Genomic DNA, 12,724 nt, shown 5'->3' with positions numbered 1-12,724 from the left:
ACCCAGCGCGGCCTGGAGAGGCGGCGCTCATGGACCCAGCCAGGGCTGAGCGGGTCCTCCCCGGAAGTGCGTCACTTCTGCCTCCGGTTGGAGCGCGGGTAGCTGCGCAGGGAGGATTTCAGGTCGGCTAACGGGGCCAGGTGGGTCTAAATAGTGACCGGCCTGCGCTCCCAAACCCCGGGGCCTCGGGGGCCCGCCCCTGAGTGGCGCGTGGCGTGGAGCGGTCCTCCTTAGAGCGGTGGCCAGACCGGCGGCAACTTGTGGTAGAGCCCCGGGAAGAGGGAGCGGCCTTCACGAAGCCAAGCCGTCCGAGGTAACCTAGAAGCGGCTTCCGCTTCGGCGCCGGCCCCGGAGCCTCCGAGAGACTCTGGCCGCTGGTCGGGGCCGCTGCGCAGCGGCCGGTGGTGTTTCCGAGCCGGGCGACAGGACTGTCTGGGGCGAGGCCCGCCGTCAGGCTCGTGAGGCCGCTTTCTCCAACATTTGTGCGGGTGGCGCCCAGGGCCGCGCGGCGGGAGCCCGCTTGGACACTGCCCGCAGGTACAGTGCTCGCGGGCGCGCCCGGGCGGTCGTGTTCACTTTCCCGCCTCCGCCGGCGTTTTCTTTACTGGCTGATGTTACTGCGGGAGAAACGGGCGGTCCAGCCTCAGTCAGATCAACTTCCTCTGATGCAAAAGCCTGGGAAGTGTCCCCAGCACCTCAGAGCCGTCGGGAGCCGGCCGTTTGTGAACACCGTGGCTTCCTGGGCAGAATTTCGGTGCCCTTTCTGCTGGATCACCTCAGGGAAAGTGAGCCTCACGAGGCTCTCCAAAGCCTCGCTTATAGGTCTAAATGAGCCCTGGAGAAATGTAGCAGCTGAATGTAATCATGACCAACTAACATGCTGTCCTTTTTCTTCCAATTGACATTTGGATAAACATTTTGTGAACAAGGATCAGCTGTAATTTTTCCTAGGTCAAGTAACGAGAAATTAAAAATACAGGTATAGGACTTACCTCGTGGCACAGTGGTTGGGAATCAGCCTGCCAATGCAGGGGACACAGTTCTAGCCCTCATCCAGGAGGATCCCACGTGCGGCGGAGCAGCTAAGCCCATGGGCCACAACTGCTGAGGCTGCGCTCTGGGGCCCGCGAGCCACAACTACTGAAGCCGGAGCGCCTAGAGCCTATGCTCCTCAATGGGGCGTGGCCTCAGTCGTTGCAACTAGAGAAAGCCCACGCGCAGCAGCGAAGACCCAACACAGCCCTACATACATACATACATAAATAAATGAATTTGGAAAGAAAAGGAAAAATACACATATATACATCTTCTGCGTGGTGCTCTTTATATGTCTTGCAAAGAAATGTCAAGACAAATGTAGAGCAACTAGTTACTTAATTGGGGGTTGCTTTTGAGAAGAATAAGGCTCCATTTTTCTGAATTACTTTTCTTCTACTCTGGTCTCATTGTTTCAGCTCTCCTGCCAATTTTCATACAATGGAAAGGAGCACCTCAAATGGTCCAGGAAGTGAAGGCTTCCATCTTCCCAAAAGGATAAAGGTCATAGAAGTTGTACCCTCTTACTGAAGACAGACTAGGACGATATGTTGAAATTTAAGAGAAACTCAGAATATTCTCCTGATCTTTCCTTTACACGGAGAGGATGGCATAGGAAGTGCATCAATTAAATCTTTGGATAATCCCCAAACTCCTTGGAGCCAGTGGGTACTAGTTTTTTCACCCACCAACTTTTCCTGATTTTTTTTTTTTTAAGGCAAAGTGATTTATTGGCATTTGTCTTTAATAAGCTGTGCTGTATTCAGCTGAATAATAGAAAGAAAAGGAGAGAAACAAGGGCCTGGCAGTTGATTCTTTTTTTTTGGCAGTTGATTTTTAAAGTTCATGTTTCTCTCATAATAAGTAACAAGTAGTAAAGTTCGTGTGACTTTCTTACTGACATGCACTTTTTTCTGCCCTCAATGCCTTAGGAAGAAGATCCTTTTATTGATTTTGTTCCAGACCAGACTGGGCCTCAGTTGTCAGAGGTAGTGCTGGAGGTGTGTCCAATACAGGAGCCAAATTGTTCGAGAAGAATGATGACCATAGATCTGAAGGTGGCTGAGTACTTGAACCCTCAAATCAGGACTCTGTGGGAGACCAAGGGACCTGTGACAGGGAGCTCCAGTCAGCATAAGAAATATGCCCCCCAAACGGACAGTCCCAGTCCTGAGAGGTCTCACCAGCACTTCCGGAGCTTCCTCTATCATGAAGCAGCTGGACCCCGTGAGGCTGTTGACCAGCTTCTGGAATTATGCCGTCGGTGGTTGAGGCCAGAGATTCATTCAAAAGAGCAGATCTTGGAACTTGTGGTGCTAGAGCAGTTCCTGTCCATTCTGCCCAGGGACACCCAGACCTGCATAAAGAAGCACCATCTACAGAGCATTGAGGAGGCTGTGGTCCTGGTAGAACACTTGCAGAGGGAATCTGGTCAAACGAGGAATGGGGTGAGAAGAAAGATTCTTCATGTGTGCAGTGAAACAGGGTGATGGTGGATGTATTGGGGCAATTAATTGAGAAATAAAGTAAAACAGGTAACTTCTGTTGTCCCTTTAGGACATGTAAAGCAGAATGTGAAAGCACAGATCCACAGCCATAGTCACTGCATATGATTCAGAGATCCTGAGAGAGGCTTCCCTGGCCTTAGGGAGAGAGTTGCTTTTTGCCCTCTTTGGAGCCAGGGTGTGTTGAAGGTAATGAGCCTACTCTGGCTTGGCGAAGGAGATGGGCCTCAAGTTCTTAGAAACAAAAGGCAATAAGGAGTTGGAGAGGAAGGGACAGATCCCAAAAAGGAGTAATTCTCAGAGACCAAAGGAGAGTGAAGATAGGAAAGAGAAGGAGAAACCAAAAAACTAGAGGAAGACTGCCCAGGAAGAGAAAAAGTAGAAAGAAAACAGGGAAAGAAAGATTTGGCAATCCCAACAGAGTAGCAGAGAGAAGAAAGAGCGTGAGGGATAGTGTCCTCTGTACCGTAGACAAGGGCCTCCACTGCCTTCCCTCAGTGGTTGTTCCTTGGCTGTGCTGTGAGTGGGGATCCAGGGCATGCCCTTGGGCAGGTGGCAGCATACCATCTAGCTTCACAGGCCTACTGAGAATACCGGGAGGGCACACGTTTTGTGTCAAAATCATTTGGGGATAGGTTGGAGCCCTGACCCTCGTTTTTTTTTTTTTTAATTTACTTTTGGCAGCATTGGGTCTTCATTGCTGTGTGTGGGCTTTCTCTAGTTGTGGTGAGTGGGAGCTACTCTTCGTTGCGGTGCACGGGCTTCTCATTGCGGTGGCGTCTCTTGTTGTGGAGCACAGGCTTTAGGTGCGCAGGCTTCAGTAGTTGTGGCTCTTGGGCTCTAGAGCCCAGGCTCAGTAGTTGTGGTGCACGGGCTTTGTTGCTGTCTGGCATGTGGGATCTTCCTGGACCAGGGCTCAAATCCATGTCCTCTGCATTGGCAGGCAGATTCTTAACCACTGCGCCATCAGGGAAGCTCAGAGCCCTGGCTCTTTCCTCCCACATTTTTCTCCATTTCATCCCAATCCTCTGTGAGACTCTTCCCTGGCCGTGTGGAAAATCTGGCTGACAGGACAACTTTTAAATTCAATTCCTTTATCTTTTGAGAGAGAAGACAGAAAATCACTAAGGCAAGAATCTAAGTTGAGAGAGAAAGTCTGTCAAGGCAGCATGACAACAGGTGGCCTGTGCAGCCCTGTTAGTGGTCTGAGCTGGGCTGGATGCAGAGGGTGGGGGCTGCTGTCTTGGAGGGCTGGCAGTAACCACACCTTTTTTCCTCTTCTGCCAATTTTCCTATATTTTGTGTATAGTTCTTGTGGAAAATTGGTGGTCCTGTATCTCTTTTAAGTCTTTGTGACATTTCCTTTAGTGTTTCCTTCTTCCCACAGTTTGCACTCTGCTTTTTCCTCCCTCTCCCACCAACTCCCAAACCAAAAGTAAGTTCCATGGTAACAAGGATGGGCATTATTTCTAGGTTGCAGACCATGAGCTGGGAAAGGAGGCAGTGCTCTTGGGAGAGACAGCAGAGGCCCCAGGCTTCAAGCTGAAGCCAGCAGAGGCCCAGCAAGTGGGCATGTCCCAGGATGAAGAATTTTGGAATACACACCAGAGTCTACAAGAGCTGCTGATCAGGAATAGCCACAAAGACACTGAGCCCGTATGTGAGAGGGGTAAGGAGCTTCATGTTACTTTCCTTCTCTTGGGAGCTGCAATAGTAAGTTAAGCCAGAACACGTGAGCACTTTCTGGTTGCCCTGCCCTGTGGATCTACTAATGCAGCCACGTTAGCTATTAGGATGCCCCCCAGGTTATGGTAGAACAGACCAGGTGTGGGTGAAGGTGGGGGTTGGCCTAAGATACAGAAATCTCCAAACCACAGAACCCTGTTAATAACACTGGGAACTCAGTTTTTTACACTTGATCTTAGCCAAAAGGCTGAGAAGCGATTGGAACTCAGTTTTTTAGAAAAGTGGAGAGGGTTGGGCCCACCTTGTCCTCATAAAATACAGAAGGAATTGGGATCAGAAATCAGTTGTCAGTGGCGGAATGTGAAGAAAATAGTGTACCAGGAAAGAAGTAATAAATGATTAAAATCTCCTACTGTATACTGGAGTCCCTGAGTATGTCATTTTCAAATATGTTTAAGTTTTGTCTAACTCCAAACAATTTGTGTCATGAGAGGAAAATAAAAAGGGTTTTTCCTTTTGTTAATTTTGCTCATGAAAACTGGGGAATCTGTTTAGAGGCTGGTAGATACTTGGTTCTCATTAACAAGGAGAAGGCCATTTCTGGGCACCATACACTTGTAAAGGTGTCTCATCAATACTGAAAAACTCAAGGTCTTCTGTATTTTAGAAATGAGCCTAGGATATTCAGAAACAGAAGCGAGAGAGATTTCCTGTGGCTCTCCTTCACCCACAGCGGTGTCTGCTCACCGGATCCTAGCCTTTCCTGAGCAGACAAACACCAAAGACTGGACAGTGGCACCTGAGCTCATCTTGTCTGAGTCCCAGGTGAGCTGTGCTTTCCAGCTTCTTAGGGCTGCCTTTCCCTGCTGCCCTTGACCCGCGCTCCCCAGCAGGTGTTCAGAGCTGTTAGTCCAGATGTTCCCCACGATTTGGGGCACTTGTTTGTTGATCCCTTGCCTCCTTCCTTTCTGCCTTCTCACTTTTTAAAAATCAAATGCTGTTAGTTCCTTTTGTGACTGGCTTACCATGCAGTTGATGGCTCAGAAGGTTGGGCTGCTTTTGAAGTGGCAGGTACTGAGCTAAAGCCCATTTTCTTCTCTAGAGTTTGTTGACATTTGAAGAAGTGGCCATGTATTTTTCCCAAGAAGAATGGGAGTTACTGGATCCCACTCAGAAGGCCCTCTACAATGATGTAATGCAAGAAAACTATGAGACTGTCATCTCTCTAGGTAAAGATTCTCCCCTTCCCTTTGCATAGGAGTGGAGTAATCTGTCCTGTTGTTGGCGTACTGAGAATGCACCCCTGTGAGAGAGTCTCTGTTCTAGTAGCTGACTGGTTCTCAACTAGATGGTGTGGGCAGGGCAAAGGTATATCCAGAACACCAGGGAGCTTTTTCCCAGTGCACATGATCATTCCTTATCCTAAATCTTGATCCTTCCTGCCTTCTTTCCCTCCAGATTGCTCTTCTCTTAACTTTCCCATCTCCACAAAGGACACCACGATTCACCCAATATTTTAGCCCAGAAAACTGGGTCATCCTTTACACCGATCTTATCAAACCCCAGTAGTACTACTGCATCACTAGTCCTCTTGGCTCCACCTTCACCGTGTAGCCTGAGTCCAACCAAGTCTCAGCCTGCTGTGCTTTAGCATCGTGGTGTAAGCCAGTGGCATCTCTAACAAGGTCCACCTCAGTACTTTTCTATCTGGCACCCCCTGCCACCATTCCTCCCCTCCCGCAGGCTGTTTTCCACACAGCACAGCCAGAATCTTTTAAAAACTGGATCATATCAGGACACTTCTCTGCATCAAAACCTTACTGTGACTTTTCACACATTCAGAATGAATCCAAACTCCTTGTAGAGGCACCCAGGACCCCCCAAATTCTGGCCCCTCCTCACCTTCCTGCCCTCATCTCCTGCCACTCCTGCCCTGCTCAGTCCTCTTTAGCCACACTGGTCTTCTTGCTGTTTCTTTTTTTTTAATATATAAATTTATTTATTTGTTTGTTTTTGGCTGCGTTGGGTCTTCATTGCTGCATGCGGGCTTTCTCTAGTTGCTGCGAGTGGGGGCTACTCTTCGCTGCAGCGCGTGGGCTTCTCATTGCTGTGGCTTCTTGTTGCAGAGCCCAGGCTCTAGGCCCGCGGGCTTCAGTAGTTGTGGCGCATGGGCTCAGTAGTTGTGGCTCGCGGGCTCTAGAGCACAGGCTCAGTAGTTGTGGCGCGTGGGCTTAGTTGCTCCATGGCATGTTGGATCTTCCTGTACCAGGGCTCAAACCCGTCTCCCCTGCATTGGCAGGCAGATTCTTAACCACTGCGCTACCAGGGAAACCCTTCTTGCTGTTTCTTGAACTCACCAAGCTCATTTCTCCCTTTGCATTTCCTTTACTTGGCACACTGGACTCAGTACTACATTTTCCAACACCTCTAATTTTTGTCCAACTCAGGGGAATTCATGTCATGTAAGGAAAAAAAACAAGACTTCCTTTTATTGACTTCACTCATGAAAACTGAAGAGAGTCAACTGGGAAACCCATCTTAGGGGTTAGTAGATGCTTGATTCTTGATTAAAATGAGATAGCCACTTCTAGGTACCACATAACACTTGTAAAGTGTTCCATTTCTACTGAAAGATCAGGATCTTCTATATTTCAGAACTGAGCCTAGGATGTTCAAAGACAGAAGGGAGAGAAATTTCCTCTCACTCTTCTACAGCGGTGCCTGCTCACCAGATCCTAGCCTTTCCTGAGCAGACAAACACCAAAGACTGGACAGTGACACCTGAGCTCATCTTGCCTGAGTCCCAGGTGAGCTGTGCTTTCCAGCTTCTTAGGGCTACCTCTCCCTGCTGCCCTTGACCCACACTGCCCAGCAGGTGCACAGAGGTGTTAACCCACATGATCCCCCTCAGGAACTGGGCACCTCCCAGGCTATTTGCTGATCCCTTACCTACTTCCCTTCTGCCTTCCCACTTAAAAAAAAAAAATGTGCTGTTAGTTCCTTTAGTGACTGGCTTACCATGCAGTTGATGGCTCAGTCGGTTGGGCTACTTCTGTAGTGGCAAGTACTGAGCTAAAGCCCATTCTCTTCTTTAGAGCTTGTTGACATTTGAAGAAGTGGCCATGTATTTTTCCAAGGAAGAATGGGAGTTACTGGATCCCACTCAGAAGGCCCTCTACAATGATGTAATGCAAGAAAACTATGAGACTGTCATCTCTCTAGGTAAAGATTCTCCCCTTCCGTTAGCATAGGAGTGGACTAATCTATCCTGTTGTTGGCGTACTGAGAATGCACCCCTGTGAGAGAGTCTCTGTTCTAGTAGCTGACTGGTTCTCAACTAGATGGTGTAGGCAGGGAAAAGATCACCAGGGAGCTTTTTCCAAGTACACATTCCTTACACTATTTGGAATTCTTGATCTCTTCTTCCCTCCAAACTTGCCCTTACATCTTGCTCTTATCATCTCCATAAAAGGAATACCCACTCATCCACTTGCTCAGAGCAAGAAACATCCAGTCATCCTTTACTTGATCTTGCCATAATACCCCACTAAGTCTAATACATCACTACACTCTTCAGTGTAGCCTGAATCAGATCATGTCTCAGCTTATTGTGTTAGCATCCTGGTCTCAGCCAGCAACATCTCTATCAAGGTCCACCTCAGTACTTTCTAACTGGCACCCACTACCACCACTCCTGCCCTCTCAGTCTGTTTTCTACATGGCAGCCAGAGTCTTTTAAAAACCTGATCAGATCATGACATTTTCTACTTCAAAACCTTGCAATAACTTCTCATAAGGTTCAGAATAAATCCAAGTTTCTTACCAAGGCTCTCAGGACCCTCCAAAATCTGGCCCCTCCTCACCAGCCTGCTGTCATGTCCTGCTACTCGTGCCCTTGCTCAGCCTCTTTGTTCTCACTGCTCATCTTGCTGTTTCATGGACTTGATATGCTCATTTCTTTCCCCTTCTCTCTGCCTGGCCCACGTTTCTGCCACATGGTAAAATTCTCATTTTAGGGTTCTGCTCAGATACCACTTTCTAAAAGAGGCTTTTCATACAGCCTTATCTAAAATATCTTCACAGAAGCAGAATCTTAAATGTTCTCTTACCCTGCTTTAGTTTTCTTCAAAATATTTATCACTTCCTGACATTTTATTTGCTTTTTTATTAATGTTAGATTGTCTCACTCTGCACTAGAAGATAAGCTCTGTGAGATCAAGGGGCTTGGCTTATTCACCACTGTATCCCTAGCACATAGAGGGTGTCTGGTGCACCATAGCCACTCAGCACATATGTATTGAATGACTGAGTGATGAATACTTTCCATACTTGGCAATATGATTTAGAGAAAGTCCACTAAGTAATTCTGGTCTGTTTCCTCCACCTGGATGTGAACCAGTGAGCTATGGGAATGGTAGAAATCTTTCCTGGTCCAGTGTCTAGTACCTGAGATCTAAATTGAAAGTTGCTATAGTATAACAGGAATCACTTGTGTTTATGATACCCAGCCCACTGCCCTTCACATTGACTCCCCTAGACTTGGCCTTATCCAGTATGAGTCTTCCTAAAGACTTAGTAGGACCAGGTATAATTCCTACAGCCTTTGCAGTTTGGTCCTACCTTAGTAGAATATGGGGTATTCTTGGTAGCAGAAGATGGGGATCATGCACTGGATTCCCATGCCCTATATCCTTTTCATTGGTCTAGCTTAGGTTTATTTCTCAGTCTCTACTTTGCATATCCACCCACAAATGAAGTATGTTATGAACCTGATACCAGATATGAGTCTATCCATTTAGCCATTTGGTGTTGTAAACTGTTAAAGTATCCTTTGCTTTTCCTGAAATAGTCTGGAATTAGTGGACTATTGTTGTTACCAATCCTTGACCTCAGTTTTTCCATTTCACAGCATTATTTGTGCTCCCCAAACCTAAAGTGATCTCCTGTCTAGAGCAGGGGGAAGAGCCGTGGGTTCAAAGCTCCCTGGAGTTCAAGGACAATTCTGGAGAGCTGCCTACAGGTAAGTACACCATGGGAAGAAAGGAAATGTGCCTTAATAGGAACTTTTACAAGGGCTTAACATTTTACACTTCTGCTTTTTTAAAAAATTAGTGTTCATCCAGTTTTTCTCTTCATTACTGTGGCTTTCTTGCTCTGTCATATAGTTAGCTGTTTCTTACGTTTATTCCAGCAGGGCTAAAGCTCAAAAATGACACTGAAGATCTTCAGCCTCTATGTCTTTCTGACTTAGAAATACAAGCACCAGTAGATATAGCATCAAAAAAGGCCAGATTGAAAGTCCCCCAGAAAACAATGGGCAAAGAAAATCATGGTGATATGCATAAGGTGGGGAAATGGCACCGAGATTTTCCAGTGAAGAAAAAAAAGAAACTTTCAAGCTGGAAACAAGAGCTGCTGAAACTTATGGATCTTCACAAAAAAGAACGTGCAGGAGAGAAGCCTTTTAAATGCCAGGAATGTGGGAAAAGCTTCAGAGTTAGCTCTGACCTTATTAAGCACCAAAGAATTCACACTGAAGAGAAACCATATAAATGTCAGCAGTGTAATAAGAGGTTTAGGTGGAGTTCAGATCTTAATAAGCACTTAACAACACACCAAGGGATAAAACCATATAAATGCTCATGGTGTGGGAAAAGCTTCAGTCAAAATACAAATCTCCACACACACCAAAGAACTCACACTGGAGAGAAGCCCTTTACATGTCATGAATGTGGAAAAAAATTCAGTCAAAATTCCCACCTTATTAAACACCGGAGAACTCACACAGGTGAGCAGCCTTATACCTGTAGCACATGCAGGAGAAACTTCAGCAGACGCTCAAGCCTTCTTAGACACCAGAAACTCCACCAGTAAAGGGAAACTTGTTCAGTGTCCTCAGTCTGAAGAAATTCACCAAGTGGAGCTGGACCTTAAAGTTATGAAGAGTACAAAATTATGAAGCATGAAGAAATTTTCATCAGTGGAATTTTTCATCAGGAAACTTTGGGAAATAAACATGTTTCACAGAAGGAATCAAGGTTGAGTCTGCAGGGAATGTGTTAGTAGTTGTACTACTTGCTGTTTTTACTAAAACTTTCAGGGATTTCCTTAGCAGGAGAGGTGTTCTAAGAACATTCAGAGTAAAGGGAAAAGCTGTTTTGGGACTGTATTTGGCAAAATAGCAAACTCAGCTTCAAATAGTGGATGCAGCCATGCATTCTTCTGTGGTCACAGAGGTGAATATTGTTGGTTTGCATTGATTTCCCCAGCCACTCTTAAACATACATGTTAGAAACATTTGTAGCATGTCTTCCAAAACAGAAAGCAATAATATGTTTAATTGCATACCATTGTCTTCCAGGTTTACCAATTTCAGTAATCTCATGGGCAGAAATGAATTCTAATGTAAAATTTTTGAAGAACCGAATTGGATTTTCTTAACTGTCCCATCATCGGGTACTGTTCACAAATTTGGACATTGTTTGAGTTCCTTTTTTAACTTTTTAGCAAATTCAGCTCTGGAATACTATTAGTACAGTTTTTACTGTGATGAAATCATATTTACTTCACCAATAGGGAATCTGCCCGGGTGAACTAATCACTATTGTATGCCTTTCTGGTGGTGGATGGAAAAGGGAGAACACCTCTAAGAAGGAGATAATATGGAAACGGGTTGGAATCTTTAGCCATGTAAAGAAGAATTTTCTCGAGTAAAAGAAACTAGACTGTTTACTTACATCACAATATCAATAGGATAAAACAGCCATAAAAATGAGCACTTTTCCAAGGTCTAAATGGAAATTAATGGCAATTCAGGATCACATTCTCAGGTTTTTATCTGTTTGCATTTTAACTTGGCTTTTGTATGTCATTAAGAACAAGGAGGGTTTCCCTGGTGGCGCAGTGAATGAGAGTCCGCCTGCCGATGCAGGGGACACAGGTTCGTGCCCCGGTCCGGGAAGATCCCATGTGCCGCGGAGCGGCTGGGCCCGTGAGCCATGGCCGCTGAGCCTGCGTGTCCGGAGCCTGTGCTCTGCAAAGGGAGAGGCCACAACAGTGAGAGGCCCACATACCGCAAAAAAAAAAAAAAAAAAAGACAAGGAGAGGGTTACATTTGTCTGGGAACTGGAGTGTTTACTGCACCAGGATCCTGTGGGTCACAGGGCATGTTACTCTGGGAATCCAGTGAGCAGGAGACTAGTTCCCAAAAGCAAAGATTTGGGAGAGGACGCTGAGTGGTAGGCAAGGACGGACAAATACACATCTATGTTGGTTGACTTACACTGTAACTGTTAAACAGGAAGGGTCATCCTTCTGTTTTCTCCATCGTATCATGTAACAGCCTTAGTGTACACATTTGATAGATTGCTGAAAATCTGTAGGCTGTGGATTTTCTTGTAGCTCCATTTTTCTATCTACAACAGTGTTGCAGGTGTGTTCCTGATAGAGCATCTAGGTGTAATCAGGAAAGGAGTTAAATAAGGAAATAAGAGATCGAGAGGCTTGTTAAGACCCCATAGCAGTGGGTCTGTTGGCTGTCACTTAGCTGCATCAGTCAGGCCTGAGGGCAGGATTAGCAGGACTGATCTGTATGTTGTCCCTGCCCAGCCAGCCTGGATGACTTTGTATTGTATCTATTTCTATTTCTAGCTTGTAAAACATTTCTGTTTCTTGATTGGTTACTAAAACACTCTTAAATCTCCAGTTTCCATATGAGATAGAGATAACACTCAACTCAGGGTTTTTCTGGGGATTAGAGGGGTTGATGAAGGAAAAGCACCTAACGGCTTGGGAAATAGCAGGGTCTCAGTGTGCGTGTCCTTCCCTTTCCCCTGGTCCCCAGTGGTATGTTGGGTGGACTGACTACATTAAAGGAGCAGATGCATTTCTGGCTGTTGCAGCTCCTTCCAGGAGCTGAGCACTCATGGTGGTGGTTTGCTCAGTTGATTTGGTCCTTGGCTTCAGTGCTTTATGGTGTAAGTCACCTGAGGTTTTTCTGCCACTGTCAGCAGAATTTCATTTTCTTCTCTAAGATAACTGTACCAGTATACCAGTGTGCCTATTTCTTAAGCTTAGCCAGCTCTGCAGCTCTGGTCTGCGTAGATCTTACCCAACAGTCTCAGCCTTACACCCCTGGGACTCTGTTTCTTCTCCCAAGTTATACATATGGATTTCTTGCTGACATTACATTCATTCATTCAATTTAATGAGGGCCTGTTATGTGCCCAGGTAGTCTTCTAAACTAAGGATATAGTAGTGGACAAGGAGACAAAATGCATATCCTCATGGAGCTTGTATCCTAGTGAACAGTAAGAAGGGAGTGGTTAGACTTTTTTCTCCTTGCAGTTAGACAGGATCCTGAGATAGTTTTGAGCAGTAGGTTGTCCGCAGAACTCTCACTTCTCAGCTTAAGCATTTATTTTTTGGTGCAGGACTCTCTAATGCTGTCTTTTCCTGTCTCAGTCATATAAGCACATACAGAGAGAGGGGTCACAAGT

General features: G+C 46.1%; 1 protein-coding gene across 1 annotated transcript; it reads left to right on the top strand.

Annotated features, from left to right (window-relative positions):
• Positions 1-611: 611 nt before the first annotated feature.
• On the top strand, positions 612-10,100 carry LOC103076362 (zinc finger protein 75A-like). Its single transcript, XM_007453502.1, has 7 exons — positions 612-845; positions 1,968-2,483; positions 4,014-4,209; positions 4,894-5,051; positions 5,329-5,455; positions 9,136-9,246; positions 9,421-10,100. Exons 1-7 carry the CDS (start codon positions 612-614, stop codon positions 10,098-10,100), a joined length of 2,022 nt encoding a protein of 673 aa, XP_007453564.1.
• Positions 10,101-12,724: the final 2,624 nt, after the last annotated feature.

This window comes from Lipotes vexillifer, unplaced genomic scaffold (genome assembly GCF_000442215.2).
Source record: "Lipotes vexillifer unplaced genomic scaffold, Lipotes_vexillifer_v1.1 scaffold914, whole genome shotgun sequence".
Taxonomy (NCBI): domain Eukaryota; kingdom Metazoa; phylum Chordata; class Mammalia; order Artiodactyla; family Lipotidae; genus Lipotes; species Lipotes vexillifer.
Note: the sequence above shows the minus strand (reverse complement) of the source record. Positions and strands in the feature narration are given on the sequence as shown.